Source organism: Aplidium turbinatum, chromosome 6, assembly GCF_918807975.1.
Source record: "Aplidium turbinatum chromosome 6, kaAplTurb1.1, whole genome shotgun sequence".
NCBI classification, from domain to species: domain Eukaryota; kingdom Metazoa; phylum Chordata; class Ascidiacea; order Aplousobranchia; family Polyclinidae; genus Aplidium; species Aplidium turbinatum.
Window position 1 is genome coordinate 12,335,002 of NC_137477.1, and position 21,879 is coordinate 12,356,880.

Consider the following 21,879-nt stretch of genomic DNA (forward strand, 5'->3'; position numbering starts at 1 on the left):
AAGAAACAAAAGTATCCCACATTTTGGGTAGTTTTTTTCCAGGAAAAAAGACTTGTAAAAAAGGTCTTCGTTCCTACAACAGCAACATCTCTGATATCTAGGCCAAGATTGCTTTCTGCCATGAGTTTTAAAATTTTCCCAATCATTATTCCTTGACCTCAACAACCTTGAAGTTGGGACAAAGCTTAATATGCGGAAACACTGCACTTTTCCCACTTTTTTTCCGATTGGATTCAAATTAATCATCGTGATTGTGTGCATGAATTCTCACAAATGCAACATAAATATCAAATTGCTTGTATGGAATGGCAATATATATATTATGTATGGCACCATAGATACATTGGCACTGGATATCTTGCCACAAGTGCTCTTACTATACATACTGCATTGCAATAAAATTAAAACTGCAATTTCAGAAACGTTCAACAATTATAAAAAAAATTTGTTTTTTTGCTTGTATTGTATGTTGTTTTATGCCTCACAATTCAGTTTTATGTCATGCCTCACATAAATATTGTCTTTCTTGTCTCAATTGTTTTTGAGTGGCTTACAATGACTCGTTAGAGTCCTGCATACCGCAAACTACCAGGTTATGTGAGTCAGTCCATGTTAGCACCAAGTTGATTTCAATCACTTTGAATGCATTATTGAAAAAGAACATATTTTTTCATACAACGTTGTACTAATTCCGGCAATAGTCTAATAACATCTTTGATGACTTCTGATTATTTTTACAGGTCTGACTACTTTATACATTATCAGCACAGGCCTCGAAATTCGCTGCGGACACGGCGGTCATGTCCGAATTGTCCGCCGTCACAGCATGTGATATCCGCAGGAAGTACCATTTAGATCGGTCATACTTGTCCGCCGAGAAATAGCACAGGAACTAGCGATACAAATCGTCATTGCATAGCACAAACAATTGTTTCGAGAATATAATTTCCTGCGCATTCTAACGCGCATCTAGAAAATGTAAATACTGTATCGTATCCCTTACCTTCCATTCAAGCAGGAAAATTTCCGATTTTTACATTGCTTCAACAATTGATGACATTGAATCAGCGTAGCAAAGGTGAATTTTTCGCCAAAAATCGATGGGAGTACCAGTCCAGTAGCCTGCTTCTACACTGATCCGCGCAAGTTAGTTCAAGTCTTATGTCACAACGTCTAGCTTTGATCTCCGAGTAAAATTGATAAGGCAAGTTTGGTTACAAAACTTGTTAAGCTTTGGTATTACAGTAAAAAAGAAAAGGCCCAGGAAAAATTCACTTTTGCTCACATGACACGCAAAAATGAACCTAAAGAAAAAAGCCCAGTGAAACTTTGCACAGCAGAAAATAGTAGCGTTAGTGTAGAAGTTTTCCGACTCGTGCCGAGATCATTATGATGTAAGAAGCCACACGACCTCGTTCGGTGCAAGTTCAGTTATGCGGCGTATTAAGCAGCTACACGGCGCTTTGACTCTTCAAGCGCACGTCGTTGATCTGATGAAAGCCTTTCAGAGTGACTTCACTGAAATTTTAAAAAGCCTTCTAAACCTTAGCCATAGTTCTCAAATGGTAAAGAATTATCAAGATAAAGTGATTAAGGTTGACGATGGACGCTAAAGCTGGTGTGTCCGCCGTGAAACTTAGTTTGTCCGCCGAGATAGCTGCTCAGACCGGAAACGTTTGTCCGCCGTCAACAAAAACGAATTTCGAGGCCTGCAGCAAGCTCTTGATCAGAAAATTTGCAACTTTTCTGGAATCTTGATGATGATTTTTATAATATTGCATTTTGGGCTGATTTTGTCAACAGCATGATCACTACCATAGCCTAAGGACTAAAGGTGTTGTGATCATGCCATATTTTAACATGAAAATTTAAAAAAAACACAAAATTTCATAAACTTGGAATTATATAAATCTGCCAATACGGCAATTTTGTTTAAGTCAAATTTTGGGCAGCAGTATTTGACTTCCAGTCCAGATGCTACTACAGCGAAGTCCACGTTTAGAGAGATGAATAATGGTATATGGACATTTTCACTGAGAGAACATTTAGTGACTGCAAACATTAATGATACAGTAATATACAATTTAAAAAAATCATTTTATAGCGTAATTTTTACTTTCTATAAAAAAATGTGCTTGAGAGTATGATGTCATGCTTTGGGACTTGTAATTACCCTTAGGGGCTATTGTCACCATACGTGGTAAATACAGTTTCTGCCAATAAAAAAGTGGCAATTTAACCATTTTATATTTCAAACTTAAAAGTGATGTAAAAATAAAGATTGTTAAAAACGATAGCAACTGTTGCAAAACAGATATATGACCCAGTGCTGCAATCTTTACACCGTACGACCCGAATGTTGCCAAGTTGCCAACTGCAAGGACACAAGACCCGAATGTTGCAGTGCAGTAGTACAAATGTTGCAGTGCAGAATGTTGCCATACTGCAAGGACACAAGACCCTAATGTTGCAGTGCAGTAGTATTAACAAAAATAACTTGAAACAAAATCTTGTGAAAAAAATCATTGCTATGTTTGACTACAGAGTTTGGTTGATATTTGAGTCATATGACGATACATCGATATACATCGTGCAAGCTTTGAATTTGATTCAATGCAGACTTGTTTACGTTTAATAGCACACTAAGTTGCAAAGTAATCTGCTTGTCTGAGTTTTAGTGAATAAACATAGTTTGACTATTACATAACTTTGTGCTACTTTTTGCCAAGTGACAACATGCAAAATCTCAACTACATTTTATATCTTGCCAGATAACCTGGCAACACTGGTACAAACAATTTTTTTTGTGAAGCTTTAGATTATGCTCCAGTATGGTTGTGAAACACGGACATTCAACACAGAAACTAGACGTAACATTGAAGCAGCGGAAATGTGGTTTTAGAGAAGAATACCCAGGATTTCATATATGATATATCAGGGGTCGATCTTAACTTTTTTTCACTAGCCCATCGGACTAGTTGCTCCCCGTTTTCACTAGCCCGCACGATATTTCACTAGTCCGAACAGTTTACTGACTTTCCACTTGTCTGATGACGTATTAAGATAAGTGTTTTGGCTTAGACTGAAACTAACTAAAATTGAAAGTAAAGGCTTTCAGATTTCAGTACGCACAAGAGAGCAACAATACGCACAAAAACACCTGCTCGTACTACAGACGCAAACAATGCAATTTTAAAACATAAAAAATAAATGTGGCATGCGGTGTGCTTAGTATATATTTATTTATGTTTTAATATTACATTGTGTGCATCTGTAGTACGAGATGATACGCCACTCGCCTGGGTGGTATAATACATAATATTCGTTCACTGTCAAAAGAAGTATTTTTGCAGTATTTCAGAGTGACGTCGCCAATTGCCATTTTGTAAACCAAAACTTTTCACCGGCGAATAGTTTCACTAGCCAATCGGACTAGTACTGCAACATTTCTACTAGTCCGTGCAAATTTTTACTAGCCATTGGCTAGCAGACTAGCGTTAAGATCGAACTCTGTATACCGTATACTGATCACATCACAAATGCAGAAGTTTTAAACCAAGTACATCTAGGGATGCACAATACAGAATACCTAGCTATTCTAGAATACTTAATTTTGAATCTAGAATTTCGAATCTATTCTGAAATTACATGGCAATTTTTTCCAAACAATATCGAACCAAAAGCAAAAATACTTGTACTTTATTTTGAATTGTATTAGTATCACATGTCAAACAGTGTACAACACATTATAAATCAAGCATCATACGATGCATCATCATACGGTCACATGGAAACGCACTGCGTGTCTGCACTTCTGATAACTGCGCAAACCCTATGAAGGAAGAAAAAAGTCGCTTGAAACAAACAGTCCATGAAGAAAAAAGTTGGCGCGTAAGACGGAAAATATCAACTTTACATTTGGTCAACGTCGCACACTGTTCATTTAACAGATTTATTTTCGAATCCTGATATCCGAAAAGAAACTGCAAATGCGATTTGAAAACATTGAGATTTGAATCTCTAAGATTTGATATTCTGTATTGTGCATCCCTAAGTACATCAAGATAAGGAACTATTGAACAACATAACTCAAAGGCAACTCAAATTTCTTGGTTACATCATCAGAAAAGAAAAATTTAAAAATCTTTGTCTTTAAGCGGTTGCCTTCTCGGGAGACGTGCTCGTGGCAGGCAACGAACAACATTTGTAGGCTGTATAATTTTCAACGAAAAACATCAATCAGCCAAGCAAGAACACTTTGGGACACTGCACGACTAAGGGAACATTGGAAGAACTTACGAACTGAGCATATATATAGTTCAGGGCTACTCAACTGGCGGACCGCGGTCCGAATCCGGACCTCCTGGGTGTTAATGGTGGACCTTGAGCTTATGGAAGTTAAACCTCATTGCCACGTTTCACGGCTTCTTCAAACAGATTTCTACCGAGAGAAAGCATTTTTTCTGTGATTATCCTAGTAACTGGGGATGAGGCCCCCAATACTTTGTCAAAAATCCTACAGAAGTTACATTTTACCTAACAAAATGGTTTGTTACTATCATTGATACTTTAACTTCCGTGGCTGCGTGTGAAATAATTCATTCATCGGACCGCTAAAAGCAGGCCTCGAAATTCGTTTTTGTTGACGGCGGACAAACGTGTCCGGTCTGAACAGCTATCTCGGCGGACAAATTAAGTCTCACGGCGGACACACCAGTTTTAGCGTCGATCGTCATGCCTAATCACTTTATCTTGACAATTCTTCGCCATTTGAGAACTATAGCTACGGTTTAGAAGGCTTTTTAAAATTTCAGCAAAGTTACTGACTCTGAAAAGCTTTCATTAGACCAATGACGTGCGCTTGAAGAGTCAAAGCGCCGTGTAGCTGCTTAATACGCCGCATAACTGATTAACTTCCACCGAACGAGGTCGTGTGGCTTCTTGCGTCACAATGCTCTGGGCACGAGTCGGAAAACTTCTACACTAAAGCTACTATTAAACTTAACTCAACAAATTTTGTTGGATCTTGCTGTAATAGCCTACTCGTATTTTAATCTAATTTTGTAACCAACCTTGCCTTATCAATATTACTCGGAGATCAAATCCAGACATTGTGACGTAAGACTTGAATTAAGTTGCGCGTGATAAGTGTAAAAGTACCGGTAACTCCTATCGGTTCTTAGCGAAGAATTCATCTTTGTTACGTTGATTCAATGTCACCAATCGTTGAAGCAACGTCAAAATCGAAACTTTTCCTGCTTGAATGAAAGCTAAGGGATACAGTATTCACATTTTCTAGATGCGCGCTAGCATCCGCGGGAAATAATATATTCGTAAGTCGCAACAATTGTTCGTGCTATGCAATGACGATTTGTATCTCTATTTCTCGGCGGACAAATATGACCGATCTAGATGGTACTTCCCGCGGACATCACATGCTGTGACGGCGGACATGACCGCCGTGTCCGCCGTGAATTTCGAGGCCTGTAAAAGCATTCAATTTGTCACACTGGACCCTTATTAACATTAGTTGAGTAACCCTGATCTAGTTCATCAAAGGCCGCATTGGCTGTGATACTGTAGTAGTAGATTATACTCAATCAATTTTGCCTTTTATCATGTGCAAAGACAAGGTACGGTATATACTTATCGACATTGGCGTAATTTTTTTTAAAAATTTGTCGAAATTAGGGGTGCTCTAAGTTATCTTATGAAAATTGTCAATATAGGCTAATCAATTGAAAACCTGACCGATGGAAAATGTTAAAACAAATGACTCAATCTAATAGCAAATTCAACCATGTTTAGCCTACGTCATGAAACGTCGAATCAACATAAAAGAAGATAATTTTGTCATATGTGTAATCGAATAGACTGCAGCGGTATGTCAAACGATCAGATAGAAATGAAAACAAGTATTACATGCGAGGCGAAAGTGATCTTACATTGAATATTGAAATATATTCGACTTTAATTTGTTCACGTCTACCTTATAATGCGGCTTGCTATAAATTAATCACATCCAAATTTGTTTATGCGGGTCGTTGTCTTGGAAACAAACTCCGTGACAAGTTCTTCCATGTTTAATTTCTCCGCCAATTCGCGATGACTACCTATAACGGCCAAATTGTTCAGTCGTTGTTGCGTTTGAGTGCTGCGAAAGTAGGTCTTCAAGCGTCGTAATAACGAAAAGGAACATTCGGCTTCACAGGAAGAAGTCGGCATAACAATGTAAGTTACCAAAGCTGCGTATATTTGGCATTATATCGACCATTGACGGCTGTGCAATGAATTTCTGACGTAGCGTATTCACTGTCACAACATCACCGTCACGTTTGCAACAAGCGAACCACTGTTTGCGTTTACGCAGCAAATCCTTGCGTTCCCAGTCACCATCATAAAATTTGCTTATTTTGGTAACATCGGCTTCTTTCATTGTGGGATTCTCTAGCAGCTCTCGTAGCAAGTCTGCCATTCGGTAATCGGTGTGATAAAGAAAGGAAACGGCTAACGATTGCATCTGACGCCGTTTGCAGAATGTTTTTGTAGACGTTTGAGTAGAAAACAGCAATTTCGTCTTCAGCAATTTCGTTGTCTTTCATTGTGGGATTCTTTAGCAGCTCTAGTAGCAAGTCTGCCATTCGGTATGATGAAGAAGGGAAACGGCTAACGATTGCATCTGACGCCGTTTGCAGAATGTTTTTGTAGACGTTTGAGTAGAAAACAGCAATTTTCTTCGAGCCAGACAAATTGTTTTCTCTCGAACGGCACTTCTTGACGCAGTGCGCGTGTTTGTGCTTAATTGTTACGCAATAGTACAATCATGTCTGCCCTTGATATGTGTGGCGCTGCGGTGTGGCGCTGCGTGCCACACACAAATGTAAAACACTGAAAATATTGCACTTTGGTGAAACGACTTTCGAGAAAGAAAAAAAACGTTATTTAGCAATGCAAATTTCCATTTGAATCGGTGTATTTTGTATGCAAACCAGGGCCCAGGGGTGCTCTCGCATTTATGTTGTTATCTCAGATTTTCATTTTGGGGTGCTCAAGCACCCTTCGCACCCCTGAAATGACGCCTATGCTTATCGACAAAGTATGAGAACATAACTCATTTAAATTTTTAACAAGTCTGTTGAAAAAACGTCTCTGCAAAATCTTTAAACTTTTTTGCATTGCCAATAATTACTTTATCAGCCATAGTTTTACAGATCACTCTACAGTCTAGTTCTAAAATATGCAAAAACAAAGTTTCAACTACATAATATTCTACCCATTTGCAAGTTTTCTCAAATCAATTTTTGAAATAGCATGCCCACTTATATACAATAGCAGTAACTTCTACACTGAAGCCGCCGAGTTGCAGTTTAGAAATTACAGCCAGACCAGAAGTTACAGGAACTGCCAGGCGTGTCCGCACACAATATAAAAACGCAAATTTTATAACTGAGTTCAATAAACTTGTTGATCTTAAACTAATGCATGATCTTTCAGTTAAGATTAATCAATGCTTAATATTGTCATTTTAACTTTTTGAGGAGTTAGAAATATAACTATTTTTACAAAAAAAATGAGTAACTTCTGGACCACTACACCGGTATTGCGGCATTTGTGTCTTATGACATTTGGGTCTTGCAGCATGGTTAGTTAGTTTTGAATCTTTATCCTTGGACTGACAAAGCCTTGATAGGTTATTCCTGGTAGTTTCGCAAGCACAGTTAGCCTACTGAGATTGACAGAGTGAAGTTTCAGATTGTTGAAGTGTTGTTGCCGGGTAATTATACCATCCATTAGATGCCGCTGAATGGTAAGCAGTCCTCAAAATGCGGTGCTCAAACACAAACCCGAAGAGTCAAACCAGCACCGCTTGATTTTGAAGTTTCTTTATTCACGAAGTCACGCACTAACCAACTGAGGTATCGGGGCGGACAGCAGCATTTGGTTGTGTACTGGTACCATGCAAAACATTGCCAATTTAAAATATTACAAATTGATAATAAAATTAGGCTGAGCTAGCGTAAACTATTACTGGCAAGTAATTGCAATTTTGTCAAATTAGTAGGCTAAGTCTGACTGCTCCTTCTGGGCTAGTTTAAACCTAAATTTATACTTCCTATCATTCATATTCCTTTATTCATCAAAGATATAGATAACACTGACATTCCTATAGATTACGGAAAGTAAAAGACAGCAAATGTTCCATTGTTTAAAGGCAAGATTGAAAAAAGATCCAATGTAGCTACGTAATAGGATTAGGAGGTATATTTGACTCAATATGGAAAAAAGAAGCAAAAAAAATCTGCAAAAAGACAACAGCTATTGGGGTTAAAAAATAAACGTTTCCAATTCCAACAATAAAAAAGTTTGCTTCCTACATTCCTGAAGTCAAACAACAGTATTTGACTCTTTGATTATGGAAATTCGGGTCGGGAACCGTCCTCAAAGGCTCAAACGTTCAATCATTTCCAGGATTTCTAAATTCTAATTTTCTATCATCAATCAGCCATGGAAGAATTTATGTTTCCCCACAACTTTGGAAAATAACGTTTTTTCTATAGAAAGTTCAGTTTGTTTTTATTTATAACCATCATAGCAAATTGGTTGATTGATGTTTATTTTGTTGCGAGTATAAATAACATACATCCATAAAGCAAAGTCAAATAAAACAAACGATCACGTAGAATGCGTGGGTACTGCAACAGGGGCTGCGAAGTGACCTGGAAGATCTTCTAGTCTACCCTAAACAAAAGAAAAGGTGACAAATTAAACATAAAAGAAGCATGTGTATAAGATATTACCGCGCTCTATGCGCGGCCAGGCGAAATAACGCAAACAAATTCTAATTGACACAAAGTTAATAAAAATGAAACATAAGTTTACAATAGATTATAGCTGCTTGAATGAACACAATACGCGTCAGCTGAATATCTGACGCTCAGCAGTGGCCGAGTGGCTAGCGCGTTGGGCTCGCAGTCGAGAGCCTGCATGTTCGATTCCAGCCACCCGCACTGCTGTTGTTTCTCTGGGCAAGAAACTTTACGATAATTGCCTCTACCCAGTGATCGATTTCGAGTAATGGGTAGTACCAAATTTAAGTCATAAGCAGAGTAAACAACCGGAAACAGACATTGCCGTCGGCTGCAGCGTGGGTCAGGTGTACGTCGGAAGGCGTACACCGATGCATAGCGCTCAAGTCCGCTTTCCCGCAATGCAGGATAAAGATAAACAAACAAACAAACAAACAAGTTTCACTAGGTGACTAAAACAGTGATAAATAGCCAGTGATGTACGCGCATACAAAAAATATTGACGCCGTCAGCGCAAACGCAAACGTTCGAAAAACAATACGCAGTATGCGTCAACGTAACTTGTAAAAAAATTTGGCGGCGTCAGCGCATACACTAGCGTAAACTCATTTTGTTTGCTAGGTGCAGGGGATTCATAGTATAGGCTATATAGGTGCCAAACATTCACACGGTGTAAACCACTCGAAACAAACAAGTTTTATTTTGAACTTCCACGAAGAAACACAAGCATCTGAAAGTGTTTATCTGACGTTTTGCTGCGTTTTGGTTTCAATATGTCTTTGCCCATTGAAAACATTCTTTCAACTGCAGCGCTGGAAGGTAGGGCTATTGGCGTGTTGTAGCGAAAAAAGACATTAAAAAGTATGCGTTGACGCTATGCGCTAAAAAACTGCGAAAACTTTACGGCGTATCCTCAAGCGACAACTATCCAAAAAAACGTGGCCGCAAGCGTTAGCGCAAACAAAAAGTTTACGCCGCAAGTCTACGGCGTAGAATTTGCGGCGTATAGGCCTACGTACATCTCTGCAAATAGCCTATGCATGCATAGTGGGGAGAGTGGGGTTAGTTAAAAAATGATCATTTTTTTAACTCTCGATAACTTTTTTAAATAGGCTATTTACTGCCAACATGTGAAGTAGCCTAGTTTATAAAAACACATAGGCTAATCCATGTTAGTTTCGAATTGTTAAGTCAAGATATACCTGTTTGGCTGACAAGTTTGCATTTTCTTATTTTCGAAGTAAAATTTTGGCGTATTAAAAAACATCTTATGCGTCGATACCGTTAAAGATAGGCAGAAGTTTTTTCGTGTGTGTCATCTGTAGCCTAGGTGTTCTACAACACTAAGAAAGAAAAAAATTTAGTCCAATGCACCATGCTTGAAGATTTTAGGAAAATAGTTTGTCATATGCTAATAGGGCTAATTGGAAAATTGTTGGTGGGGTTAGTTGGAAAATGTTTTGATGACGGTATGACTATATGTAGTATGATATATATGAGTATATCGTCGTGGTATGATAATAAATAAGTGAAGCTCCAATGTAGCCTACTTGTTTTAAGCAAACATAGCCTACATTGTAAAATTTTAATTTGAATAACTTGGAAAGTGCTATATATGTGGCATCACAAGTTTTATTAATGCGTTATTAAAAAATGTTTTTACGATGATCAGGTGTAGGCTACAATTCATTGCATTTTGATTTTAAAGCAAGTAAGCATATTTACTTACAGACCCATGTAAATGTTTGTAGGTTCAAAAGAGTATCCAGTTCATTGGTGAGCATTAAACTGACGTTTTTCAACTAACTCCAGGCATGGGGTTAGTTGATAAATCCATTGTATGTTAGTGGTCACAGCGGTAAACCATAATCTCTTCGTGGGAAAATTGTAACATAAGATTCTCAAATCCGTTCGTCTGCATGTAATGACCGAAAAATAAACACTCTTTTGAAACGTCTATTCAAAAGTGTATTCCTGTAAAATTAGCCCGCGGCTATCGAAAATGGAACGCAACACCGTACGCCTCTAAAACTGTCACTACAGAACAGATTACTTGGATAAAAGACGGAAATTTTGTCCAGCTAGCAAGCACCAAGCAAACAGTTAAACTTGCGACTGACTTCCAACAAACAATTTACGAATGACTAGAATAATTTGCGATATCTCAAATGCACGTAGACAGTAACTGTGACGCAATAATGAAAGACAATTATGAAGTCATTCAAACAGGTGTTCAAGCGGCTAATGCAATATTTGATCAGGTCTTACGACCGATGGTGCAATATTTGGACATTTTCTAGCAATTTCCATGACGTAAGATGCCAGCTAGGTTAAGTAGACCATAACGGTTTTTATATGACGTTTGATTTGATGAAAATTGTCGGGAACAGTTAGTTTATCTTAAATTTTCATTAAAAGCTTAATCGACTCAATACTTATTTTTGGATGTATGATAGAGGACACCATAGATGAAAATAATTTAAGCCGCTTCAAGTTGTCAGGTTATGCTCCAATTTTTTTTTAAATTTTACTTAAAAAAAAAGACTTTCCGACCAGCCCCACACTCCCCTACCCTACAACATTAAAAATATGAGATCAATCATAGATGATGTCATCCATGGATCTACATAAGCATAGCCTACTGCTATCAACATTCGTAATACGATAGTACAGTAGACCACAAGGTTTTCATGTAATGATTTTTAAATGAGCTAGATGATTTTTTTTCTTATTTTCAACGGGATTGACTTCCAATTTTCCACACCTTTATATTTGAAGCTACGTTGAAGTTTTGAAGATGAGTATTGAGGAGCATTAAAATTATCCATGTCAATTGCATTTTTAGTATTTCGAAAATGAATATGTTTTGTGTTTTTAAAATAATTAGAAAAAGTAGCCTACACGCAGGCCTGTCTAGTGAGTTGTTTTCATATTTATCATTATGTTTGCAGTTTCGAGTTTAAACAAATCTTTTATTTTAAGAACAGTTAGTTGCTTGAAATATGGTGTCACGTGATCCGACAATCTAGTTTGGTTTTTGATTCTTTATCCTCGGACTGACAAAGCCTTGATAGGTTATTCCTGGTAGTTTCGCATAGCCTACTTGCAAGAGGCTCTTGACACAGGGCCGGTTAATGAGATTGACAGAGTACGTAAAGTTTTTCGATTGTTGTTGCCGGGAAATTATTCCATTTACAAAGTGCTGCTGAATGGAGAGCAGTCCTGAAAGTGCGTTGCTAAAGCGCACACCCCGAGAGTCGAACCAGCGCCGCGTGATCTTGAGCCGGGAGCCTAACCACTAAGCTAACGGGCGCGAATTTTTTTCCCCACGAACTTTCTGTCTCATTTGTGTAAGTGTAGCCTTTACTGGTTACCGCGCGCAGTGGCGTAGCCAAGGAAGGGGGGGGGGGGGGGGTTGGGGGTTACAACCCCTCCCCCCAGGGCCTGATTAAGGCTCCCGGGGGCCCGAGGCACAGCTAAATTTAGGAGCCTCTATTGGAAATCGTTTTCGATGCAGAATCAGGAGTGCTCAACGGTTACTGCAAAATTGTTACACAATTTGAAATCGTTTTACTCCAAAATAGCAACTGTGCACACTGCACACACTGGCACAACAATTTTCACTACCTACGCCAGGCTACTAATGTAAAAAAAATTGGGGGCCCCCAAAACCAGGGGGCCTGAGGCCTTTGCCTTGTGTGCCTAATGGTTAATCAGCCCTGTCCCCTCCTTGGCACGCGTGTGACGTCATGATATTGAGAATGATGTTTTCAGTCTTTATGTCTCTAAAACAAAGTTTGCCTAATTTTAAACGAAACTGCATTAAATACCAAACATTCAAATATCTCAGCCAGGAATTAGCAACAAGAAAACATAGAGACTTAGCTCTTTTACCAAAAAATGCCCAAGAAAACATGATCCTACCCTTTTGCTATGCCACCGGACAGCACCATTTTACAAGAATTTTTATACTCACATTTTTGTTGAAAATGCTCTCAGAATGCACCAAATTCAAACTAATTTTTCAAACTTTCCGGGGGAGGCCCCCCAGACACTGGGTTTCGCCTTTGTCAACACGCCGTCGGGCTTCACCCGCCGGTCATCAAACCCCCCCTTTCAAAATTCCTGGCTACGCTACTGACCGCGCGAAACTTTTTTACCGATTTTCGCTTTCACAGCAGCCGATACTCACGCTCCAAATTTAAACATTGAACTTGAAAAAAAAACGTAGCCTGGAGCTGGAGACACACCTAAGTTAAAAAGAAATTGATCACTAGTCTAAAAGTAAGATTTTCCGAATTGATTAAGAATTAACCCTAACGTATTAAACCTAACGTTACTTTTTATGAACAGCTTTCGTGCACCGAAAAAACTAACGTAAAGAAAAAAAAAGTTCAGTTCAGTTGTTTTTATTTCTGATCATCATATCAAAGGTCGAGAAAAGGGTAGCAGCGACAAAACGCGAACGTTAAAACGTGCTTGAGACCGAAGTAAGTTATTGAGTTGAAAGAAATTTGGCACGGTCGCAACACCTTCAGAAAAATTTAAGATATAAAGGAAAAATAAAAAAATAAAATGTTTTAAAACAAAAACAACATATATTTAGGCTATAGCTTTATTAGCCCACATAGACTTGGACGGGCGTCGAACCGATGTCCTCACAAATGCAAGGTAAAAGACGAAACCACTGAACCAAACAGCGTTTGCATTCACACGCTATAAATAGGCTACAGTACAAACTCTACGCGAAGTAACAGAAAGTTTGTGGGAAAAAAATTTCGCCGCCCAGGCCCAGCTCAAGACGCAAGTTCGACTCTCGGGGTGTGCACTTGAGCAACGCATTTCAGGACTGCTCTCCATTCAGCGGCACCTAGTAAACGGAATAATTTCCCGGCAACAATACTTCAATAATCGGAAAATTTCACTCTGCCAATCTCGGGAACCGGCCCTGCGTCAAGAGCCTCTGCAAGTCCACAGTCTACAAGTATGCGAAACTGCCAGGAATAACCAATTAAGGCTTTGTCAGTCCGAGGATAAAGATTCAAAACTAGAGATGTACCGATACCAATATTTTGGCCGATACCGATATCACTTTTTTAGGCCGATACCGATATTTTGGCCGATACTTTAGTGTTACAAAAAGAAGCAATTTTGGTATTTGCAAGTAATTATATCAAATGCTAAGTTTTACCTTATTTGCATAAAACTATTAAAAAAGCTTCGAATTGGCATATTATACCAATTCAAAGTTTTTTTAATAGTTTTATGCAAATAAGGTAAAACTTAAAGCACAAGATCAAAAGTAAAACCACAAGATCTTGTGCTAAAACACAAGCCGTGGCTGGCACCACCGCGACTGACACAGTGACAAATTAGTTTAAAACGAAAAAATCCCCTAAATTCAGAATTAGTTGTGTTCAAGTTTGGCGCTTACAATAAATAAATTCCAAAATACGCCACAAAACCAACCAAATTTTGAAATTTATAGAGCAGCAAGGGGAACTTCAAATGGGCAACATTAGGTGCCAAAGGGGGCATTATTACGTCATTATGAGTGACAATGGACGGATTTGGAAGTCCTTGGCACTTGAAGATTCAAGAATCCAATCCCAACTCAATGTTGTTGCATAATAGTAGGTTTTAGTAATGAAAGGCCACCGTGATTGAGAACTGGGGTATAAGGGAAGAAACATTACATCATAATTGGGGTTTCTGAAAAATTAATAAAGGGTTTGCGCAAACTCTCCAAATAAGCAATCATAATTGATAATAAGATGTAAAATGTAAACCAAGTCATTTGTGTAGTCGTACAAAAACTATTCGACAAGTAATGTGCAACCTAAGGGCGGTAGGCACTTTAACATACTGATATCCCATTGAACCACGAACCATCAACCAATCAGAAGCTTCGCTGTTCATGACGTCATCAAGGTTGTGTTTCTCGGAACAAAGGAAAAATGCAACTTCCCACCACTGCTATTGCTCGTTTGTTGTGTAATTACCAAAAAAAGTTTAAAGTAATAATGAACTCTCTGGCTGAATGCTGAAATGGCCACAATTGGACGGACAACCTAACATCTGATGGTTCGGGTTCGTTCAATTGGATATCAGTATGTCAAAGGTCCTACCCCTAAGGGCGCTTGTCGTTTGGTTGAGAAGCTTTTGCCAGGCCAAGATTACCAAGGTAGCAAAAATGTATAATTTTGCATCGTTTTTACGTTGCTAAACGTTTAAAAAACCCATGTAACTTGGTTGTTTTTATTAAGCTGATTCTATCAGTTTGTGATTTAATTTCCACCTTTCGTTGTAATAAACTCATCAAGCTTAAACAATGTCAGAGTAAGTAGGCTGCGCAACAAACTCCCACAGCCACAGTTATCACCACTTGCTGCTGACAAGTCAAAGAACATCTATGTCTTTTGATATTGCCTATTTGCGTTGCATTTTTCTGTTTTTTTTTTATAGTGATACTTGCTCTTCGCTATTTCTGTTACGTTTAGATGATGTCACGTTATTATGCCGATTTGTGATATAATAATTTAATTCATGACGTTGTATGGATGAAAAACTTTTACAAGTTTTATACTCTGCTGAGAGTAAAAAAGAAACACAAATGATAAATATTGGAGAAATTGAGTCTCCTTACACAACTTAAAAATCGAACAACGCAAAACTGCTGAAACAAAATGTTTTGTTTAAGTGAAAGAATCACTCTAAGCAACCAATGTTGAACAGGTTGTTATTTTTCTACATCAATGTAACGTTAGTTACAACATTAAAAAAATTATATCTTTGCTTTTGTAGAAAATCCCCAGCAAACGCCTTTTTCTACGTGTTTAGTATCGGCCACAGTATCGGCCAAATTTTGCCGATACCGATACTCAAAAAATGGCCGATATCACCGATACCGATATATCGGTACATCTCTATTCAAAACCAAACAACAAAGTAGGCAACCAAACCAGAATTTGCTCACCTACGTCGTCAATGATTTTAACAGTTTTTTTTTCCACATATATATATTTTTTTAATAGATTTTGGCAATATTAACTCATTTAATTATCAAGGTTTAGGCTACTCAAAAAGATACGATAATAAAATGCGAATCACACAAGTAACTCACTTTCATGATTTCTCTTCACTTTGATAGTAATTACGACAAACTAACGGTGAAGCACAATTAATGACACATTTTATCCTTGATATTTAAAGATCTAGGTGACTTAAAATCAACAGGGAAAGCTCCTTACAATGAAGAATTGGTCTCACAATTTGGGGAGAGGGTTGGGCTGTAAACGCTTGACAACTGTTGGATTCAGCTAATTATATTACATTATCATAATCAGGGTCTTTGAGAGGACAATTACGGTCCGGTACCAATGAGATCCTTAGGAGCAGTATATCTAAAGAACATACAGTGGCTTCTTCAAGTTTCCAACCCCTTGGAAAGGTTTTGGCTCCAAAATTCATCCTGGGCCCCGTGTCAACGCTACTGATCATGATGTTGTAGAATGGTACAGGTAACACGTTTGCCTCAACTTTTAAACATTTTAAAGCATATACAGGGTTGGAAGTAACGACTAGTTGTCACTATTCGATAGCGTTATTCGTTGCTTTCTGAATATCGAATGCTTATACCCATTCCTTTTAAAAATAAATATCTAATGCGCGTTATTCACTGCTTTTTTATGTAAGCAACGAAATCATTATTCGTTTTTCACTACCGGTAATCGATATTTAGGAGAACTGCTGAATCATTTTTTGTTGTTCACTTACTTTGTCGTCCAAACGAATTTACGAGATTTGATTTTCGGATTACTATCCGACCTAGTCCCCTTTAAGGAAAATTTTTCGGCAACACAGTTCAGAAAAACCATGCCAGTGAAAGCCGTTAACGGTGTTGCAAACCTTGCGGTTTTCCCGCAAGTTTGGGATTGTTTTCTTTTTGAGTTTTGGTCCCTTTTTTGAGTTTGTGGATTGCTTGTTTTTGGGCTTTTTTTGGCCAGTCAATTTTTAGTAATTGCTATTCGTTGCTTTTTTTAAGTATCGATAGCGGAAAGTCATTGCTTTTTTGGGCACTATCGAATAGTGAAATAGTCATTGCTTTTTGACTAACGACTTCCAACCCTGAGCATATATGTATATACTTTTTCCACTCAATTATTGGTAAACAATAAACATTGATCAGAGTTGATTGGAGGTCTATCACAAGCTACAAGTGTACTGCTACTGTACCGATAGCAGTCCTCACAATAATCCCAATATTTCTGGCGGGTTACAAAGATTGTAACATAGGCCTATGACATAGAAAGAAAGCACACACAACACAAAAACGTACCAAAAGCTGCATACTGTTTCAACAATACCAATAAATTGCAATGTAGAAAAAATTAAACAACGTCTACGAAACGTTGTTTCGTGTAACTTTATAGTGAGGATTTCAATTCGAAAAAAAGCGAAATCGATTCTTAATAAATTACACTAAGAGGTTAGATTGTGCAAATGCCAGCATTTGATGAATGCAAATTCATATATACTTTTCAGTTTCAAGCCACTACTCTTGAATGTTTCTCATCCAACTGGGTACTATGCATTAATCATCCACGAGGCTTAAAATTATCTTTTTCACGCCGCAGATACCCCATTGTCTCAGCACCAGTGGAAGTACCACATCTTGTTTGCATAGATGGCTCATTGACTCTCATAAAGGGATTAAATTTTAATTCATCTGCAATCGTGGAAGGTATAGTTACTTTGCCCCTTTCTCTTTGTTCTTTCGCCCACGTCAATTTGCTGATGACATCATTGTTACCTCGATCAGCAAACTCTGCAAATTTTAAGTTACTGACTGTGTATTCATGGCCGCAGAACACTTCTGTTTGAGGTGGAAGAGAACCAAGGATTTCCACTAAAGCTCGATACATTTGATCTGGTGAGCCTTCAAAAAATTTTCCGCAGCCGGCAATAAACAAAGTGTCCCCAGTAAAAACTACTGGGGCTTCATTTGAGCTCTCCACAAAGTAGCAAATATGACCGGATGTATGACAAGGTGTAAACAAGCAATTGATCGACAAAGAGCCAAGCTTGAACTGGAAGTTGTGAGAAACTTTTTTTGTTAGACCATCTATTCTATCATCTCCTCCATACACAGTCAACCCACCAACTTTGGAAATCAATTCTTTATTGCCACCAGCATGGTCCCAATGATGGTGTGTTATTAAGACAGTTGTAAGGTTTATGTTTTCTTCTTTCACTGCTTTGATTATTTTGTCGGGTTCCACTGGGTCAACAGCAGCTGCTTGATTTGTAGCATCATCAATCAGTAAGTACATGTAGTTATCTTCTAATGCTGGGATGTGTCTGACTCTCATATTTATAAAGTATGCTGCATAAATTATCACGGTACTGTCGAAATTCTGAAACCAAGAAAAAAATTTTTTCTAATTTTAATCAATTCAACTGAAAGTGGCAAATGCCATTCTCATTACAAAAGTAGCCATAGGCCAATGACAATTATTTGTTGAAATACATTACATCAACTGACTGTGACTACTTTCACAATCACAGACTATATATCTGCTTCTCAACGACAGTTAATTGTTTTCAGATTAGAGCACTTTTGCTAATTTTTGAGCTCAATAAAATGATCAATAACGCAATTTACAACATAACCCAAATGTTGTGAAATCACAAAGCGTGTGGTAAACCAGTTGATAAATACCACAAAACCTAAATAAAGAAAAATTAAAAAATAAATCATATAGTGCATCTATGAGTTATATCTCAGGTTAAATATTTGCGCACCATGTTTATTGATGTACTTAATTTGATCACAAAATAAGACAAGCTTCAGACATGATTGGCAGCAATGTTAAAAAAACACTGGAATTCCAAGATCGCATTCTTTGCACAACTGAAATAAATCTATCTACACTTTAAGACTGGCAAACAGCATTTGAATGAAATAGAGAGCATATACATATAGTACCAAGCTCATCTTGCTTTCATGTAATCTTTGATGTTATCTTAACATAGGTCTATGCAATACCATACTGTATATTGAAGCATTGAATGTGATGTATATGCAATACAACTTAGCAAATTTATGCAATATAACCTGGCAAATTAGCAAACCATGGGCTGATTTAGACACATCACAACTTTTACAGCTTCCAATAAACAAAGAAATGGTAAATTGATGATACAATACGATAGCTTTGATGAGTAACTCAAATTAACCACTTGAGGACAGTGGTTATTTTAATTTTGCTTAGCCTACGAGACAGGAACAAATTTCAGAGAAACTTTTCATTTTTTCTGTGATTTTGTTTCTGAATGTTTTTTCAGTTTGGTGGTTTCCCCAGTGCACAACATAATAATGTTGCAAATTTATATTAAAATAAAGAATTGCTAAAAGTCTTGCGTATTACATATAAACAGCACGCGTCTTTTTGTCAATAGTCAAAATGCATATATTTACGTCATTTGTCTTATTGCAAAAAATTTCTTGCATGTACAGTATATATACATCCATAGGCGTTGAAATAGGGTGGGCCGGGTGGGCAGCGCCCACCCTGCCGTGAAAGGTACCCGGTCAGTTGGTCGACAGGACAATTGGTCGACAGACATTTGGTCGACAAGACAGTTGGTCGACAGGACGTTAGGTCGACAGAACGATTTATTTTAGGGTTAGTTAACTAACCTTAACCCTAACCTAATCCTAACTCTAACCCTAAAATGAATCGTTCTGTCGACCTAACGTCCTGTCGACCAACTGTCTTGTCGACCAATTGTCCTGTCGACCAAATGTCTGTCGACCAATCGACCGTGCACCGCCGTGAAACGAGGGTGGGCAAAAAATGTTTCGCCCACCCTGTTTTCATGACACTTATGAAATGTTCGTTACAATTATTTCCGTTTTTGAATTATTTCCATTTTTGTTAAACGCTGGAATGCTGGATTATCCAACCAACCGCAGCGCAACTTCTTGTTTTACGCTATGTTTCTCGCTAGATATCCGACAGAACAAAGCAATTCCGCAACAACACTGCGTTGAAAAAAAAAGACGGTACTCACTGCATTGTTGCTGCTACGGCAACTGCCACACGCTGGCAATTCCTGGTGAGAGAAAGCCACGTTTAATCTTTTCTCCGAATGGTCTCACTTTCGTTACGTCACAATCAAACTTCAGCTCCGGGTCAGCGTAAGGCAGAGGTCACCAACCTTTTTTGTATGCGGGCCACTTTGGCACTTCGAAGAGCTGTGGCGGGCTGCACTAATATAATTTTAGGTAGGTTGACTCTTATGCTAGAAAAGAACGCATTTCGTACCCAGTATCCAGCGTTACTTGTTGTTAATATTTATCTTAGAATATCGCAGCAAAAAAATTAGTCGAACAACGCTACTGCCAGGCCAAGCTCCTTTAACAACACGTTTGACTTCTTTAACATTACCTAATAAACGAGGCCACGTGTTTTGCGCACTTATAGCGAGGCGAGCGGTTTCATCGAATATTCATTGCCAAGCAAAGAGTGGTGTTTTCACTTCGCTTCACAAAAAATATCTTGCAATTAACAGTTTCAGTAAACAAGAAAATATTTGACACATAGCAATACAGGCAACAATAGTGACCTGCAAACATATCAGCGAAAAATAGGCTCCAATAACAGGGAGAAAGAAATCAGGCACCATGAAACAAACGCTTGTGAAAATCACCGAAAAAACGTTTCTATCATAACTCATGAACAGTGTTCCCTCTAAAAAAGCAATGAGTAGGTTTTTCATCCTTTTTGTGAGAGTCTATAAAACCGTCTTTCTTTCATTGTCACAATCAATGTGCAAGGCCTTGCGTCAGGCTGCTTTGCATCTTGACAGAATGTGCTGTTTTCATTATGGAATTTTGAGCGATGTGTTATTATCGGGTATTGACCTGAAGTAACCGTTGAATGAGAAATCTGTATTATGTAACGTATTTCTAGAATCGTCTGTAAGTATGCAACTCTGGAATGTTCTGTTGTTTTTCATGATTTCTGAGCGTCGTTTGTCATGACGTCATAAGGATGTTTATCAGTAAATGTCCGATTGCGAAATATTTATTATGTAAGAATCTTATACCCTACGTGACATTCTTTAGACTTCTTTAAGCTTCTGCTTGTTGACATTTATTGCAACCTGACAGAACAATGTGACATTGCGTAACCTTCTCGATGTTACTAGACCGAAACAACTTTCTATAAATAGTGGTGTAGTTTGCGTAATGATTATTATGAGTTGATTATGAGAGTTGTGTTATGGGTTGTGGATTGGTAGTTGGTGCAGAAATTATTGTTGATTGAGAGTTGAAGTAATCGAATACAAGTAGATGAGAATTGGTGCTGATATAAATTGTGTTCGAAATTAGAGTTATTTGAGAAGCCGTTCGTTAAAGTCCTTCAAGAAGTTAGATTATCATTTCACTAGTAGAACCATTCGACATTTAATTGACTGCTTTTCGGTTTGACCCATTAAACTACGTCATTGAACCTTTCCAAGTCTTTTTCCTGGTAAGAGATAGAAAGAAATCGTGACATTCATTATTAGATAAATGTCACTTGCAGTGCTTATAAGCATGGCAAGAATTGTTGATTAACAACATTTTGCAGTACTAAGCTAAATATTTCCATTATACCAGAAAAAGTCTTTAAATTTATATATAATTTTATTCCAATTTATTATAAATTGAGTTGGCACATCAACCTATTTTGCCAACAAAAACTTGCATAAAGGAACACTGCTCGTGAAACACAATAACGGTGAAACTAACACTAGTGTTTACATGACATTTGCAAACTTAAAATAAGCAACCCTATGCTTACAGACATTTTCGAAATTCAAAAACAGACGTTATAATCAACCGCTGGAACAGTGTGGCTGAACATCGCATTGGAATAACTTTAAACGATCCCTACCTAGAACTACAATCTGATTGGTCGGTCGGTGGAATCGTATGCAGAGCGAAAATATGCTATCCGGAAAGTATTTTTTGCCTTCATGCTGTTTAACTCCTCAAGAAAAGTCTTTATGGTTATACTTG

At 37.9% G+C, this 21,879-nt stretch overlaps 1 protein-coding gene across 1 annotated transcript; it reads right to left on the bottom strand.

Annotated features, from left to right (window-relative positions):
• Positions 1-15,345: 15,345 nt before the first annotated feature.
• LOC145772284 (hydroxyacylglutathione hydrolase, mitochondrial-like) lies at positions 15,346-20,643 on the bottom strand. Its single transcript, XM_082584153.1, has one exon. It carries the CDS (start codon positions 18,176-18,178, stop codon positions 17,405-17,407), a length of 774 nt encoding a protein of 257 aa, XP_082440279.1. The 5' UTR covers positions 18,179-20,643; the 3' UTR covers positions 15,346-17,404.
• Positions 20,644-21,879: the final 1,236 nt, after the last annotated feature.

What these genes read in the sequence shown, in the direction of transcription:
- LOC145772284 (XM_082584153.1), bottom strand. Translation starts at nt 18,178, where the DNA reads ATGAGAGTCAGACACATCCCAGCATTAGAAGATAACTACATGTACTTA.